Here is a 17643-nt window from a genome sequence, read left to right on the forward strand (position 1 = left end):
CTTCTGGCGGTATGCCTGGACATTTGATTACTCCCTCTTTTGTAACCATCAGTGTATCTGGGCCCTGTCTCTGTTATAGCACTGAACAAGATAAATTTATTTGTTTACCTGCCTGTCTCACCTATTAAGACTGTGAACTCCTTCAGGGTAGGTATTGTGTTATTCATTACTTTTATATTCCAAGCCCCAGGGTGGGCACATTTAATTGCTGTAGTTCTTAAGGGGTTATCCATGGACACTGGGGATCTTAGAGACCCTTTCAGGGGGTCAAGAGGTCAAAACTATTTTATTAATAATACTAAGACATGATTTTCCTTTTTTGCTGTGTTATTGACGTGCACTGTTGACGGAAAAGCAATAGTGGTTAAAACTGCTGACTTAGCAGGAATTAAGGGAGTGGAAACAATTGTACCATCAGTCATTGTATTGTCCGCTGCCATGCATTCATAATAAAAATAGTGCTAGTTTCACTTAAGAATATTCTTCACGAAGCAGTTATTAATTTTATTAACCCTTAAGCCTTGAGTTAACACTTTTTTCATATTCTATGTGACCAAATGGTCAGAATGCATGAAGCAATTCTGCATACTGAAGTAAGCTGGTCTCTTGAGGAAGAAGCACTTGACTGGTTATTTGAATTGGTAACTGAGCTAGGTACTCATTTTTCATGGAACATCATTCTTATTTGAAGGTACAACTGACAGACAAACTGGCTATTCAGATTTAGGTATCTGGCATAACTTTTCTTGAAAACAAAGTGCACTTGTCATTTCAAGGAAAACAGCTGACAGTATTTTTTTGCCAATGATAAAATTTGACTTTTCAAGAAAAAAGTAGAATTTTGGAAAACTTTTATCTGTTGTGAGCTTGGCAGCTTCTCAGTACTTAGAGACTTTTCTAATGAGATCAGTGGTAATTTTTTTAAAAAATATTCTATAACAAAATGTGTTAACATTTGGAAGACTGCATAACTCAGTGAAATGATATTTTCCAAATGACCAATGCATGATGTCATAAATCATGCATGGGTAAAAAATCCATTGAAAGTGCAAGATAGGGGCTGGCCCCGTGGCTTAGCGGGTAAGTGCGCGCACTCCCCTATTGGCCTAGGTTCAGATCGTGGGCGTGCACCAAAGCACCGCTTCTCCCGCCATGCTGAGGCCGCGTCCCACATACAGCAACTAGAAAGATGTGCAACTATGACATACAACTATCTACTGGGGCTTTGGGGGAAAAAAAGGAGGAGGATTAGCAATAGATGTTAGCTCAGAGCCGGTCTTCCTCAGCAAAAAGAGGATTAGCATGGATGTTAGCTCAGGGCTGATCTTCCTCACACACACACACACAAAATTAAAAAAAGAAAAAAAAGAAAGTGCAGGATAGACCAATGTATCAGCGTACAAAAAATTCATTGATATGTTTTCATATTTCACATTGCAACTAACTTTTAAGAAGCTACCATTTGTTGAATTTAATGTAGCATTGAACAGAATATCCACAATTACCTGAAAAGGCTATTAAATACTCCTTCCTTCTCCAACTACATAGTTGAGTGAGGCTTGATTTTCTTCATATACTTGAACCAAAACTAAAATTGTACTAGATTGAATGCAGAAACAAATATGAGAATCCAATGGTTTTTTCTTAAGCCATACGTTAGAGAAATTTACAAAAATGTAAAGCATTGTCATTATTCTTTTTTGTGTGTGTGAGGAAGATTAGCATCTGTTGCCAATCTTCCTCTTTTTCCTGAGGAAGATTGGCCCTGAGCTAACATCTGTGCCCATTTTCCTCCACTTATGTGTGGGACGCCTGCCACAGCACGGCTTGATGAGCGGTGCGTAGGTCCATGCCCGGGATCTGAACCTGTGAACCCCTGGCAACGGAAGCGGAGCGTGTGAACTTAACCACTACGCCACTGGGCTGGCCCCCAGCGTTGTCATTCTTTTCTCTCTGATTTTTTAAATTGTTTTGGAAAATAGTTATCTTTCCATAAAAATATTTATTTACATGAAATGAGTTTTCTCTATTATCTTTTTAAGGAATTAATAAATATTAAATTTCTTAGTTTTCATTTCTAGTACAGTAAATAGTGATAGCCATAACCTACATAAACAATACTCTTTAGGGTACTCAATAATTAAAGTGTAAAAGGGTCCTGAGACCAAAAAAATTGAGAACAGCTGATATAGAGGACATAACAGGATTTGGAGATCCAGGACTTAAATTCAAGTTCTGGTTCTGTCCCTTAACTGACTCTGATTTTAGGTAAGTTACTTAGGTGTAGGCTCTGAAGACAACTCAGTCTATAATTTTGGCTCCATTACCTGCTGGTAGTATGACCTTGGGTGAGTCATTTTATTTCTGCAAATAGGGATAACTATAGTACCTACTTCATCAGGTTGCTATGAGGACTAAATGAGACTATACATGTAAAATGCTCACAACTATACCTAGAACACAGTGAGAACTCAGTAAATGCTGGCTACTATTATTAGTCTATGATATTAGCTAGTCAGCTGACAAGATCCTAGAGAATGGGAGACACTCCTGGCTTTCTTCATTCTTTCCGCAGAAAACAAGCTATTTAGGTGTAATAAATTTGAGGAGAAGGTGTAAATAAACCTGTGGATATTTATGTGTGGCTGTGAACCTATAAGAGAATTGTGTTATAAAAATTCCCTCTTTCAGTTTTTTTCCTCTGTTTCTGAAGAAATAACAAAACTGAAAAACATTCCCTGAATCCTTGCCCTATAATCTAGATAGAAAATAGGAAAGTATCTTATTAGAATACCCAAAGGAATTGAGGTCTTCCAGAAAACTAAATATTTAGGAGATCTGGTCAAAGCTACTACTCAGCTTCATGACTGTGGGAAATTCGTTAAACATTTCACCTCAGTTATGTCACTTTGGGCAAAAATATCTCGTCTCCAACTACCCTTGCAGTTTTAATTTTTTTTATTGATGTCATAATAGTTTATAACATTGTGAGAGTCCAGTTGTACATTATTTGTCAGTCACCATATAAATGCACCCCTTCACCCCTTGTGCCCACCCCCCAACCCCCTTCCCCCTGGTAACCACCAAACTGTTGTCTCTGTCCGTGGGTTAGTTCATATTCCACATATGAGTGAGATCATACGGTGTTGGTCTTTCTCTGCTAGCTTATTTCACTTAACATAATACCCTCCAGGTCCATCCATGTTGTTGCAAATGGGATGATTTTGTCTTTTTAGGGCTGAGTAGTATTCCGTGGTATATATATACCACATCTTCTTTATCCAATCATCAGTCGAGGGACACTTGGGTTGCTTCCATTTCTTGGCTATAGTGAATAATGCTGCAATGAACATAGGGGTGCATATGCCTCTTTGGATTGTTGAGTTCAAGTTTGGATAAATATCCAGAAATGGGATAGCAGGATCATAAGGTATTTCTATTTTTAATTTTCTGAGGAATCTCTATACTGTTTTCCATAGAGGCTGCACCAGTTTGCATTCCCACCAGCGGTGAATGAGGGTTCCCTTTTCACCCTTGCAGTTTTTAAGTCCTGTTGAGCTCACCTCTACATTTTTTAGAGATTTTTTTTTGGCAGCCTCTAAATCCTAATAAACGCCAGGGGAAATGCCCCAGAGATAATGTTTTTTTGCTTGCAAATGCCGTTGGTATCTGTTCTCTTCAGCACCTAGAAGTGGAGGTCTGGATAGATGTAGCTGCTGCTTGCGCCTTAGCATCCTATTTCTCATTGGGCGTGGCAGCCCTGCGTCTCCGATGGGTTCCCGCACCATCCCTGGCTCATCAGTAGGGTTAGCCACAGTACCACCTGGGTCAGGAGGCCTGTTTTTCCATCTATTAAGTGAGGGAGCTGGGCTGGTTAATCTTAAAGAACTTTTCTTTCACTGAAATGAGAAATATTCACTTAACCTATGTCTTATTCCCCATCCCTGCCTTTCAAAGACCTCCGGCTTCATACCCAGACGCCGCGAGGTGGCTCTGAGCCCAGGAGCCCACGCCGCACCCACCGTCCGCTTGCCCAGCGCTCCGGCTCCATGCCCGCAGGCAGGAAACACATCTCGCGCGATTCCCTCTCCCTCTCGCGACACTTCGCGCCAGTCCCCCTGCGGCCTTTCGTCCCACCCGTCGCCTTCACGCAGCGGTGCCAGCAACCTCTCTTTTGCTCTCCGCTTCCTGGCCCGTTGCTCGCCCGCTGGGAGCGTGGTGGAGCCCAGTGCTGGGCGCGAGCCCGGCGGGGCCGCAGGCTCTGCCCTGCTCCGCCCCGCCCCGCCTGGGCTCGAGGGAAAGGCCGCCGCGGGGACATGTCGTGGCCCCCTCAGCGAGGGCAGGAGAGCGTGCAAGGCAGCGCGGCTGCCAGGTGAGTCCGCGACGGCGTGTTGGGGCCGGCGGAGGCCCGACTGTGCTGCGGGTTGGAGGCGCTGCGGGATGGAGATGCCCGAGGCAGGGAGGCCGGCGTGGGAGGACCAGCCCGGGTGGGTGCGGGTGACCTCGGTCCAGGAAGACGGCCGGGGCCCCTTTGTATTGACGGCACCCCCAAGGCGCCGGGAAATCACCTTGTTCCTTGGTGGCTTCCCTCCTCTCCGCGGGGCTGGAGGCGGGAGGAGACGAGTCCCCGCGCTCTGAGGTCCCAGATCGGGGCTGCAGGAGGCCCAGGGTCGTGGGGAGAAAGGACACGCCAAGGTGGCGGAGGTAAATTTGTGCTAGGAAAAAAGATAAAGTGACCGAAGCCTGGAGAGCGCCCGCTCGGGAGCCCAGGTGTTTGCCGTGCGGCTGCGCTGGGTGCCGAGAGACCTGCAGCCTGACTCCCTCCGAGGAGTTTGTATTCTTTTGATGTCTGCACTGTTCGTGTTTGCCGAGTCGTCTGAGTGTGGAAGGGGTCAGAGTCGTCTTTGAGGGAAGGAGGCTTCTGAGGTCACTCATTACTTTTCACCTGAGACTTGACCCTGTGAGTGGGTGCGCGCGTGCGCACAATGGCCCCATGCAAGGTTCGTGTTTTCAGAATTTGTACCCTAGTCCGCAACGGAGCACCCTTCGAGGATCAATAAAAAGTGACTGGTTCTTAAGTGAATAGTTTTATTTTCAGTATTTTAAGATTCCAATAATCATGTAAATGTGTAATGATAGGGGCCTAGAGCCTAAAACCTGTTAAGACAGTTGGAGTGAATTTTTTGGCTTTGGCTCTAGACTTAGTTTGGAAATTGGGGTAAAATGTTTTGTTGCAGTCAGGTTTTTAACCATGTGTTTCTTGTGATTCTAGGTTTGTTTTATAACTTACTGTCTGATTAAAACCAAGCAGTTTCCTGAGAGAATTGGGAGATGAGTGTAAAGTGGTTTGTCTAACTATAAGAAGCATTTTGTTTAAGGCCCCTTCCCCCTCCCAAAAAATCCAGCTAATTGATGTTATTTCTTTAAATCGAGTGGCCCTCTTAGATTGTGGTTTTTTGCAGAAATGACTCCTTAAAATGACCAGTTTTGTGTCAACAATTACTTAATAGAAGGAAAATAATTTTTCTGATAGTTTTTTTTTTATGTCTTTTAGAGAGCAAAATGTCATCAGTGGAATCACACCAGGAACAGTTGTCCCAGTCAGATCCATCCCCATCACCAAACTCATGTAGTTCCTTTGAGCTAATAGACATGGATGCTGGCGGTTTGTATGAACCAGTTTCTCCTCACTGGTTTTATTGTAAAATAATAGATTCTAAGGAGGCGTGGATTCCTTTCAATTCTGAGGATTCACAGCAGCTGGAAGAGGCATATGACTCTGGTAGGATGAAAATGATAACTTGTAATAGGCAAAGACTGACTATCATCTCTCTCAAACTATAATATAATAGTCTTTGTAGTGAGTTCTATTAAAAATAAATTTTAGATTTTTTATTCTAGTTACCTCCTATAGCATTTTTATGTAGAAGCTCTGCATTACTACCCAGCCAATTTATAATATTTAAGAATTTGGTCTGTATTTTGAAAACTACCTATTGTAATTTCTGCATAGTTATCCAGTAATATTTACGTTCTCGCTTATGTTTTAGTTTTTGTTTATAAAGAGTGTGTATGGGGTGGGCAGTGTCACATTGCAAAGGAATGAATTCTTTTTTTTTTTTAATTTTATTTATTTATTTATTTTTCCTCCAAAGTGCCAGTAGATAGTTGTGTGTCATAGCTGCACATCCGTCTAGTTGCTGTATGTGGGACTCGGCCTCAGCATGGCTGGAGAAGCGGTGCATCAGTGCGCCCCCGGATCCCGCCCGGGCCGCCAGCAGCAGAGCTTGAGCACTTAACCGCTAAGCCACGGGGCCGGCCCTAGGAATGAATTCTTTAACTTGTCACTTGTTTTTCTTCTTTCATGAAACAAACAAGATGCTAGTTACTACTTTATCATCATGATGGTCATGGTCATTAATTTACATTTTGGTCCCTTAAGCAAAAGATTCAGGAAAGCCCTCTTATATACTTTTTTTTTTTTTTTTTTGTGGGACATTGCTGTCTCTTCTCAGAAAAAGAACAAAACAGTGTGTGGCCATTATTTTTTTCATGTTTTGTTAAAACCAAGAATGAGAGTTTGTAGAGTAGTTAGTGAAAAAAAGATATTAAATTCCATTTTGTTACGTTTAGCCAAGAAGAAACTGTTCGTTCACCTGTTTTATAACATTATTTAGAGTATAACTTAGAATTGTATTTTGGGAGGTTTATTTTGATGTGTACTTCTTTTATCCTTTCCAATCCTTGATAGGAAAAGATTGTAATAGGAGAGTTGTCCCCACTGACGGGGGCAGATATGATGTTCATTTGGGGGAGAGGATGCGGTATGCTGTATACTGGGATGAGCTAGCATCGGAAGTGAGACGATGTACCTGGTTTTACAAGGGAGACAAAGATAATAAGTATGTTCCCTACTCAGAGAGCTTCAGCCAAGTATTAGAGGTATTCCTTTGACCCTTTTTTACTCATTTTATTCATTTTTTTCTTATTTAATAATCTTTTCTTCCTCCTGTGATTTATTTTGTGAAATTTCCAGAAAGAGTTTGGTTCTCTCTGCATCACAGTTTATAGTATTTATTTTTGCAAGTTAGTTTCAGGATAAAGTAGTTTTCAGATTTTTAAAATACTATGGAAACTGTTATGCCTTTAAATTAAAATTTTTTTCTCTAATGGTGATCATTGTTAATATTTAAACTATGGCCACAGGGTTGGTCTTTTTTGCCTTTTATTTTTCTTGCTCTGAAAACAGTCTGAAATTTGCTTTCTTTAAATTGGAGTAGGACATTAATATTATTGAAAGAAATATATCAAAATGTGAGCAGTGATGATCTCTAGTTTAGATGATGGAATTAGGAGTGATTTTTTTTTCTTTGTCCTGTGCTATTATCTGTTGTAACTACAAATGAATTTTAAAATAAATTTGATAAATCAAGAGAAAGAACTATATGTGTAATATATTCCTAATTTCATGGAAAAATATACATGCATTAATATTGAAAGAAATGTATCAAAATGTGAATATCTCCAGTCTATATGATAGGAGTGATTTTTTTTTTTGTCCTACACTATTATCTGTTGTAATTTTAAAAGAATTTTAAAACCAATTTGGTAAATTGGAGTAGGATATTCTTATTGTAATTGTTTAGCAGTATTCTTATGAAAAAGTTCAGTTTTAATAGAAAAGCTATTAGAGAAATCTAGTGAAATGTGTTTTCTTTTAAGGAAACTTACATGCTTGCTGTAACTCTGGATGAATGGAAAAAGAAACTGGAGTCTCCCAATAGAGAAATTATTATATTACACAATCCAAAGGTAAAGCAAATTAAAGCCTTTCTCTACTGTTGAGATTAAAGGTTAATTGCATTACTAAAGAGAACTTAATTGGTTTCTTTTTCCTAGGGTAACCTTTGGAAATTTTATATTGCATTCACAATTATGAAACTTAAAACTTGTAGCTGCTGCCATTATTTACCTCGTTTAGCTTATACAGAAGAATTCCCTTTGGGAAAATGATGCCACTGTAGATTATCACTGCACATTATGTAGGCATATCTTCCATGTGTAGGGTGTCGTTGAAGGATCTGTTAGCCTGATGTATTTTCTTTTTTTTTTAGCTTTATTGAGGTATAATTGACAAATAAAATTGCAAGATATTTAAGTTATACAACATTAGTGTAATATATTTTTAGGGTTCTCATTTCAAGCTGGGGGAGTTGCATATCAAAACTCCAGTTGAGATTTGACTATGTATTATGTTTTGAAAGACATGTTTCTACCCATCACAATGTATAATTGGAGATGTCTTAATGTAAAATATCTTTATTGCTCTGATCTTTTCTATTTAAGCTTATGGTGCATTACCAGCCAGTTGCAGGGTCTGATGAATGGGGTTCAACACCCACTGAGCAGGGTCGACCAAGAACAGTGAAGAGAGGAGTTGAGAACATCTCTGTTGACATTCATTGTGGTAATGTTAATCAGTAATTTTTTTCTTATCTGCTAATATACTTATTTGTTTATGACTTAAATTGTGATCTTTTTCTCCGGATTTGGATTACCTCAAGGCTTAAAAGTGATCTTTAATCATATGGGCTTATTCTGAGTGTTAAGATTAGTATCACTTCATCTACTAAGAATCTCAGATATAAACATCTCTTTTAAAGTTGCTGAATATGTATTGTGGAATGGGTAAGTGTAAAGTGAAAGTGGCAGTGGTAATAGGAAGTCACTAAGTACAGATGAACTGAGTTCTAATTCTAAGAAGTGTGATTTCACCTGTTTGATTAGAAATTTATTCCTGGTAACTCCTGTCTTTGAAGATTTTCAACTAAGGAAAGCTATTTTTTAGTAGGACTTGGATGGTTATCCATTGCTTTCTAGCTAGGGTCATTTATATATTATGATTGGTTTTATAATCTATTTAACTGGATTATAAAATTACTTTTACCTTGCAGAAGAAATAGCTTGTCTCTTGGACAAAGTCTTAGACTTACTGTAATTTAAAAAGATGAATTTAAAATTTCAGGCTTCAAATACATACCAGACATTGGTACTATTGATAAAAATGGAGTATTAGATAAAAGTATTCTATCAATGTTAAATTGCCTAAATTCGATAACTGCACTGTGGTCATATAATAGAATATTCTTAGGAAATACACATTGAAATAATAAAGGGTTAAAGAGTTATGATGTGTGCACTCTATTGATGTATGCAACCTGCTCTCAAATGGTTCAGAAAAATAAATGTGTGTGTATACACATAAAGAGAGAGAGAGAATAAAGTAAATGTGGTAAATGTTCAAGTGTTGAAATGTGTAAAAAGTACATGAGTGTTTCTGTACTATTCTTTCAAGTTTTCTGTAAGATTGCAGTTATTTCAAAATAAGTTTAAAAAACCTGAACATTTTTTTCACAGACTTATTTCAAGATAAATTAGAAACAAAGAAAAATCACTGTATTTTTACTAAGTAGTTAAATATAAGAATATTTTGTATCCTTTAAATTATCTGCTTATATTTTAACTTGCCCATCTCTATAGCTTATTCATTGTTAATATTTGACTTGAGGATACATGAATAGCTGTATTGAATAATTGTTCTTTTAAATTTCATTTATAGGGGAACCTTTACAAATAGATCACTTGGTTTTTGTAGTCCATGGGATTGGACCAGCTTGTGATCTCCGCTTTCGAAGCATTGTGCAGTGTGGTAGGTTTGCGAAGCATATAAGATTAGATCATTAATGGGAATATTAGTCAGTGCTCCTGGAGCTGAGATGAAGTGTTGTCTTTAGTCTGTTGTCTTTGCTGCATAATAAGATTTGGAGAGCTAAAGACAGGTGGCAAGGTAGTAAAGCTTCCCAGCTTAGACCTAAAGTACTAGTAAATTCCTTAGGCTGATAGTTTATGCTCTTAACTAATAATTCTTGAGTGAAACAAGCCCTTAATCCTTGTAAAATTGTTTTATGATGTGATGGTCCTATTTTCTAACCATTCTAAATTTAAAGGAAACCATAAAGATGATATAGTTTAAATGAATAACAGAAGCTTCAGTCATTTTTGTAATTAATACTCTGATAAACCTCTTGATAATTAGAATATTTAGGTCCTTAGTATAACTTGATTTTGAAAGGTAGTGTCCTCTAAAACTTGATAGTATTTATAGTCTGAGTTTCCCAGTTTAGGAGTCTTATCCTACTGGCTTATGCTTCGAAGCATAAACCTTCTAGAAGGTTAAGATCAACGTAATATAAATTTTAAACAGCAGTGTATTTTTTTTTTAAATCTAAAATATTAGGTAGTGCTTGTTTGTAAGAACCAGAAAGTTAGGATAGAAATCTGACTGCAAGGCCAATTGACATAATCATGTGATTTTTTTTCTTTTTCTTTGATTTAAACAGTTCTCATGACACAGTAGACGTTTTGAAGTTAGCTTTTCTTTCTTTTTTTTTTTTTTTGTGAGGAAGATTAGTCCTGAGCTAACATCTGTTGCCAGTCCTCCTTTTTTTTGCTCAGGAAGACTGGCCCTGGGCTAACATCATGCCCATGTTCCTCTACTTTATATGGGACGCCGCCACAGCATAGCTTGACAAGCGGCGCATCGGTGCATGCCCGGGATCTGAACCCTGGGCCACTGCAGCAGAGCGTGTGCACTTAACTGGTACACCACCGGGCCTGCCCGAAGTTAGCTTTTCTTTTGATGAAATGTTTTGTATAGGTTCTGTATTAAAGGAACAGCTTTTCCTATATGCACTGATAATTTTTCCCAAATACCACTTTGCTATTTTTGTGTGTGTATGTGAGGAAGATGAGCCCTGAGCTAACAGCTGATGCTAATCCTCCTCTTTTTGCCGAGGAAGATTGGCCCTGGGCTAACATCCATGCCTATCTTCCTCTACCTTATATGGGATGCTGCCACAGCATGGCTTGACAAGTGGCACATTGGTGCACGCCTGGGATCTGAACCTGCGAACCCTGGGGCTGCTGAAGTGGAGCGCGTGCACTTAACCGCTATGCCACCGGTTTGGCCCCACACTTTGCTATTTTTGACTCAAGTAAATACATGTTCTAAGCATATGTAGACAGAGTATAATTACTTGATCCTGTTACATCATAATTCTGAAAATTCATTACTTCACTGTTGATGCATAAGTTAATTTTCTTTTCCAGTTAATGATTTTCGCAGTGTTTCCTTGAACCTGCTACAGACACATTTTAAGAAAGCCCAAGAAAATCAGCAGATTGGAAGGGTAGAATTTCTTCCAGTTAACTGGCACAGTCCTTTGCATTCTACTGGTGTGGATGTGTGAGTTATACCTTACACCTTTGAGTTGTTAACTGTGATTGTAATACATTTTCAGATCATTGATATCCTTACGGGTATTTCTGCAATAGCTGATTGTATATTTAAAATTTTGTTCAACAAAAAGTTTTTTGTACGTTTGTGTCTTTTTCTTAGAGATACGTTATTAAATGCTGACCAATCCCTTGGGTTTAACTAACCCGGGTTAGGAGTAAAGAGCTGTGTGTATCTTTTCCAGTATGTTTTACTGGCTCATTAGTATTTACTATTACAGCTTTATTATTTCTTGAGCATTAAAGCCAAACATTGCTTTCTTCCCATAGTGTATAAGCATTTCCATCTCCTGATGTCAAAAGCCAACCTTCCTTGAGATGTGCAAAGTATTTTGTTGTTCCTTTTGTGATCATATTTAAATAATATTTGTCCAAATTTGGGAAAAAAAGGAAATCCCCAAACCTTAGATTATTAGCATTTATAAACTGAGGTGTAATTGGTACAATGACTTTTAGGTGATGGCTTTCTTAGGTTACAAACCTAATAGTTTTGTTTGTAAATTTTATTGCAATGTCAGAGAAGGTTGCCTCATATTAAGGATATTCAGCTGTGGGCTCTCCTGAAAGAAGTGTGTTTATAATATAGTTCTAGGATAGAACTAGGAGATGATTCTCTGGAAGATACAGGAAGTAGTCATGATTTCCATGCTAGTCTTGGAAATGGCTTTCCTGATTCTTTTGTCTCTCAGGTCTTAATACCGTATGATTTGAGCATATTCCACGTGCCAAATGCTCCATTGTGGTGTTGCTTTTACTCAGTTTGGAGTTCACATTCCTTCATATTTGAGCTCTTCTTAAGAGGTTACTAAGGGCACCTAGCCCTCTCTAAACTACAGAAGCTGTTGAATCTTTGAGGAATCTCTCGGGGAATTGTGAGAAAGACTTGACTGGAAGATGATTTACACAATGTCAGCATGGTTTTCCTCTGTGAAATATGAGTTCTGTTTGCTTTTGGCACCTGGCAGTCTCACCATCTGTCAGCTTTTAGAAATTCTGCATTGAGAGAGGGAGCTGATCTATTTATCATTTGGCTTGTGATCAAAAAACCTTAATGCTGAGAATTCTGGAAGAGCCTCTTGTAACATTTCTTTTTTAAAAACTTTATTATAGAGAATTTTGTACACATAAGTAGCATATATAAGGAATCTTCATGTACTGATTATGATTATCCAGCCCTAACGAGCCTCAACACGTGGCCAGTTCTGCCCCATCCGTATCTTCATACCTCTGTTTGCTGCCCATCCCTCCACCATATTATTTTTGAATTAAATCTTAGACATTGTATTATTTCATCTGTAAATGTTTGCTTGTATATGTTATAGGACTTGTAAAAAAATATAATCGTAACACCATTATCACACCTAGAATAAAGTTTTTTTTTTTTTTTAATTTTTATTTTTATTTATTTTATTTTTTTCCCCCAAAGCCCTAGTAGATAGTTGTATGTCGTAGCTGCACATCCTTCTAGTTTCTGTGTGTGGGATGCGGCCTCAGCATGGCTGGACAAGCGGTGTCTCGGTGCGCGCCCGGGATCCGAACCCGGGCCGCCAGCAGCGGAGCGTGCGCACTTAACTGCTAAGCCACAGGGCCGGCCCCGAAAATAAAGTTCTTAATGTCAGCAAATATACAATCACTGTTCAAATTAACAGTTTTCTAATAAATGTCATGATTTATATTTACACATACTATATATATATATATACACACACATACATATACACAAATGTACACACACACATATTTTAAACTGGGATCCAAATAACGTCCGTAAATTGCAGTTGGTTGATATACCCTTTAAGTCTTTTTAAAATTTTTTTTTTTTTTTTTTTCCCCCCAAAGCCCCAGTAGATAGTTGTATGTCATAGCTGCACATCCTTCTAGTTGCTGTATGTGGGACACGGCCTCAGCATGGCCGGAGAAGCGGTGCATCGGTGCACACCCGGGATCCGAACCCCGGCCGCCAGCAGCGGAGCGCGCGCGTTTAACTGCTAAGTCACGGGGCCGGCCCCATCTTTAAGTCTTTTTTAACCTGTTGATTACCTTTCTGTCTCTTATTTTATTGCCATTTATGTATTGAGGAAACTGGGTTGTTTGTCTTCTAGAGTTTCTCACACTGAATTTTGCTGATCGCATTCCTTTGGCTTCATTAAACATGTTTGGGGCCGGCTCCGTGGCTTAGCGGTTAAGTGCGTGCGCTCTGATGCTGGCGGCCCGGGTTCGGATCCCGGGAGCGCCCCGAGGCACCACTTCTCCGTCCAACGCGAGGCCGAGTCCCACGTACAGCAACTAGAAGGATGTGAACCTATGACATGCAACTATCTACTGGGGCTTTGGGGGGAAAAAAATGAATAAATAAAATCTTTAAAAAAAAAAAAAAAAAAAAAATTAAACATGTTTGTCTGCCCTCTGTATTTCTTATAAATTGATAGTTATCTCTTGTATCTTTAAATATCTAAGTCTAAGCTTGAAGGCTAAGCTGTATAATAACTTAGAGGAGGTTATGGAATGTAGTTAGGTTTTCTGCTTAAAATATCTTGCCTTTTTTTCAGAGATCTGCAGCGAATAACCCTGCCCAGCATTAACCGCCTAAGGCACTTCACCAATGACACAATTCTGGATGTCTTCTTCTACAATAGCCCCACCTACTGTCAGACTATTGTGGACACAGTTGCTTCTGAAATGAATCGAATATATACACTTTTTCTCCAGAGGAACCCTAACTTCAAAGGGGGTGTATCCATTGCTGGTCATAGTTTAGGTAACATGAATTCTCTGTGACCAGAGAGGACTATCACATTTTAAGGACAGCTGTTTTTGGAGTACAATATCTTTTATCAGTGTGAGATTCAGAGGTCTAGACCTGGTCTGTGATGAAGAATTTGGAAGGGGTTGGAAGGGTGGTGGTGGATTGGAAAGAAAGACTCCCTGCTTTGTAGATTTTGCTACTTGGGTAATTGGCTTATTAATTCTATGTATAAAAGACAGCTGTTTAGTGCTAATGCTTAGAAATTGTCCCTTCTTTCTTCTATTTTACTTATAGGTTCGCTTATATTGTTTGATATCCTAACAAATCAGAAAGATTCTTTGGGGGATATTGACAGTAAAAAGGTAATCTAGATGTTCAGATAGGTTCTCTTGTAGTATTTCTTAGTAAGGCTTTTTATATTTTAGACTTTTTTGTTTTTCGCTTAGTCTAGTCTCATACCATAATGTTAAGTTTACATTTATTTTAATTTTAATAGACTTGTAATTATCTCTGTCATTCTTGGATGATAGAAGCAAGATAGTAATATGCTTCTACAAATATTTGCCACATTCTAAAATAACCATAGGTATCTTATTTTCCATTTATGCACTACTGATCTATTATTAGAATTATGGAATCGTTGAGCTGAAATGGAGTTTGCATATAAGGAAATGAAGAATGAATTGGATGCAAATTACTATAATTTATAGAAAATCTATTTTAAAGCAGTGGGTGGATTTGATATTTAAACATTGTTTAGTAAAATAAAGTCCTGTGAACACTTATCTCTGGTGCTGAATTAGTACTTAGGATATACTATCTTGTATTTCTTCTCTTTTTATGTAAGTGTCCTATTTCTCCTGTTGGACCATGAGTTCTTCCAGGATGGGGGCTTTGTGTTGGATTGTTTTATGTCTTAAACACTGTTTCCCTGATGAGAGCTCAGTAAATGTTTTGTTAATGATAATTAAGAGTACTTTGATGATCATTCACTCCTTCATTTATTTAAAAAAAATATTAAATTTCAACTGAAGTTGCAAAAACAGACATCAATCACCTCTTAATTTATATTTTGTATAAATTACAATTTAAAGTTAAGATACATCTCTATGTGGAAATCTTACTTAGTACATTTATTTATTGCAAAATAGTATTAAGAAAGGAAAATCTAAATGAATTTAGAGAATATGAGCTTTACAATTTAATTTTTAGGATTTTCCAAATATTTTCATGGCTCAAGGAGACACACGGACACTAGAGGAAGATTTGAAGAAACTTCAACTCTCTGAATTCTTTAGTATCTTTGAGAAGGAGAAAGTAGATAAGGAAGCTCTGGTAAAAATAATCTTTTAAAATTTTATACTGTACCATTTTCAGTATTTTTATTGCTTATCTTCATACTGCTTACTAAGAGCCTGCCCTTTAGAAGCATGTTAGTCATAAATACTTTGTTATCATTGGTAATGTTCTCTTGCATTATTTATGTGCTTTTTATCAAATAAATTGATCTTTGCTTGTTGAGAGTTCAGAGGAGCCAAATTGATATACATATAGCGATAGGGCAAAGACTAAAAACAGCACAGCTCAAAGAACATAAGAGCAAGAATAAATGACCATTAACTATTCCAACTCTTTTCTGTTATACTTTCAAGAGCTCTACTGTTGATATTTGCTTGTTTGTTTGTTTTTGTTTTTTGCCACTTTTGTTGTGCTTTTTTTCAGGTTTGCGATACATTCATTCATTTAACAGGTATTTAGTAAATTCTTAACTCTGGTCAGGCATGCTGTACCAAGTACTGAAGATACAGTAGTGAATAAGACAGACATGGTCCCTAACCTCATAGTGTTTATAGTTTAGTGGAAAAGACACAGATAATCGAACACATAATTACAATTGTGATAAGTTCTAAGTAGGAAAAGTACACAGTGTTATAAGAATGTATGACAGGATGAAATAACCTAGTCTGGGAGGGTGAAGGAAGACTTCCCTAATCAGGTGAGTAGCACTTAAGCTGAGATCGTGATTGTTAGTCTGTTTCATGCTCTTTGTTTGCTATATGTTCTTACTACTTGTGTCCATGAGTAGGAATATAATCTTCCTCAGGAATGTGACCTCTAAATCAGCATGGAAATTAAGGAGGATTTTTTTTAACAGTTTTCTTAACTGTTATGAAGTTAGATACCCACTTCTATAAGTTTTTTTACAATAATACAGTGTTATCTATATTACTATAGCATCGATACTATAGTATTGATACTTTCTATTCTTTGGGTTCTTTTATGAATAAATACTCCTTCCTTTTCAAAGTTATTTATGATGTGGTACCACTAGGGAGCCCTAGTAATATAAAGCAAAGAACAACAGAGTGCTTAGGTCTTATTCCTCTCAGAGAACAGAACATATAATGGATTTTATTTTGCCTAGAAATGAGAAAGATATTTGATTTTCTATGCCTAGGCTTTATGTACAGACAAAGATCTTCAGGAAATGGGCATTCCCTTAGGACCAAGAAAGAAGATATTAAACTACTTTAGGACCAGAAAAAATTCAATGGTATGTGCTTAATATAGCTTGTAGGATTAAACAATTTTGACATCCTTGTATCTTTGTGCTTTGTGGGGTGTTTAGTCTAGGGAGCCAAGCAATTCTGTTAATTGATCTTTGGCTCTCTTTTTAGAAATTAAACATGTTTTCTTTATTGACGTCCTTAGAAACGTTATTAGCTTCAGAAGTCTTATCTCCCCTGGACTCCTCCTACCATTTTATTTTTTTACTTTTTTTTTTTGTTTTATAACCACTTTATTGAAATATGATTCACATCACATACCATAAAATTAACACTTTAAAGTATACAATTCAGTGGTTTTTAGTATATTCACAGAATTTTATAACCATTACCACTATCTAATTCTACAACATTTCCATCACCCCGAAAAGAAACCCCATACCTATTAGCAGTCATTCCCCACCCCTCCTGTGAACCACTGATCTACTTTCTGTCTTGATGGATTTTCTTGTTCTGGACATTTCATATAAATGGAATCATACAATATGTGGCCTTTTGTGACTGGCCTCTTTCACTGGGCATAATGTACTCAGATTTTATCCATGTTGTAACAGTACTACGTTCAGATTTTTTGGCCACTCAATTCCTTTCCATATCTTAGTAGTTAATTATTTTTCACCTTTTTAGCAGGTCACTCAGTTCTTGGCCCGGTATTTGCATCATTTTCTTTACCCGTGGAGACAGTCTACTTGCTTTGATTAGAAAGGCATAGCACTTCATTGAGCTCCTTAGCAATCCTCAGCATTCCTTTCTGCAACGCTCTGCTGTTGTTTTCTCTCATGGTGGTTGCCTAAAGTTTCAACGGTTGCCCAAATGGCTGTGTACAGCTTTTTGTCATTTTAGAGCATGTAGGAATGTCCATTCATAATTTCAGGCAACTTTTGTTTTCATCAGCTTCATTTTGCTTTCTAAGAGATTCTTCCTAGAATTATTGCCTGTTGTTTCAGAACTTCTCCAAGCATCCTTTCAAACTAG

The 17643-nt window shown here is 37.9% G+C and overlaps 1 protein-coding gene across 8 annotated transcripts in view; it reads left to right on the forward strand.

Moving 5' to 3' along the window:
- The first annotated feature begins 4130 nt into the window (after positions 1–4130).
- DDHD2 (DDHD domain containing 2) overlaps positions 4131–17643 on the forward strand; it is a 35483-nt gene continuing 21970 nt past the window's right edge. For 3 of the 8 annotated variants that reach the window (XM_087418520.1, XM_087418519.1, XM_087418518.1), the window contains exons 1-11: positions 4131–4372; positions 5555–5782; positions 6752–6942; positions 7723–7812; positions 8347–8467; positions 9620–9709; positions 11170–11305; positions 13905–14113; positions 14396–14463; positions 15314–15436; positions 16560–16655. In XM_087418520.1, the coding sequence (XP_087274646.1) occupies positions 5563–5782; positions 6752–6942; positions 7723–7812; positions 8347–8467; positions 9620–9709; positions 11170–11305; positions 13905–14113; positions 14396–14463; positions 15314–15436; positions 16560–16655 (1344 nt within the window). In that variant the 5' untranslated portion in view covers positions 4131–4372; positions 5555–5562. The remainder of the gene's footprint in view (positions 4373–5554; positions 5783–6751; positions 6943–7722; positions 7813–8346; positions 8468–9619; positions 9710–11169; positions 11306–13904; positions 14114–14395; positions 14464–15313; positions 15437–16559; positions 16656–17643) is intronic. The other 5 variants (XM_087418516.1, XM_087418515.1, XM_004428864.3 and 2 more) reach the window with 3 other exon arrangements.

Source organism: Ceratotherium simum, chromosome 28 (assembly GCF_057802395.1).
Source record: "Ceratotherium simum simum isolate JZ-2026a chromosome 28, ASM5780239v1, whole genome shotgun sequence".
Classification (NCBI taxonomy): Eukaryota; Metazoa; Chordata; class Mammalia; order Perissodactyla; family Rhinocerotidae; genus Ceratotherium; species Ceratotherium simum.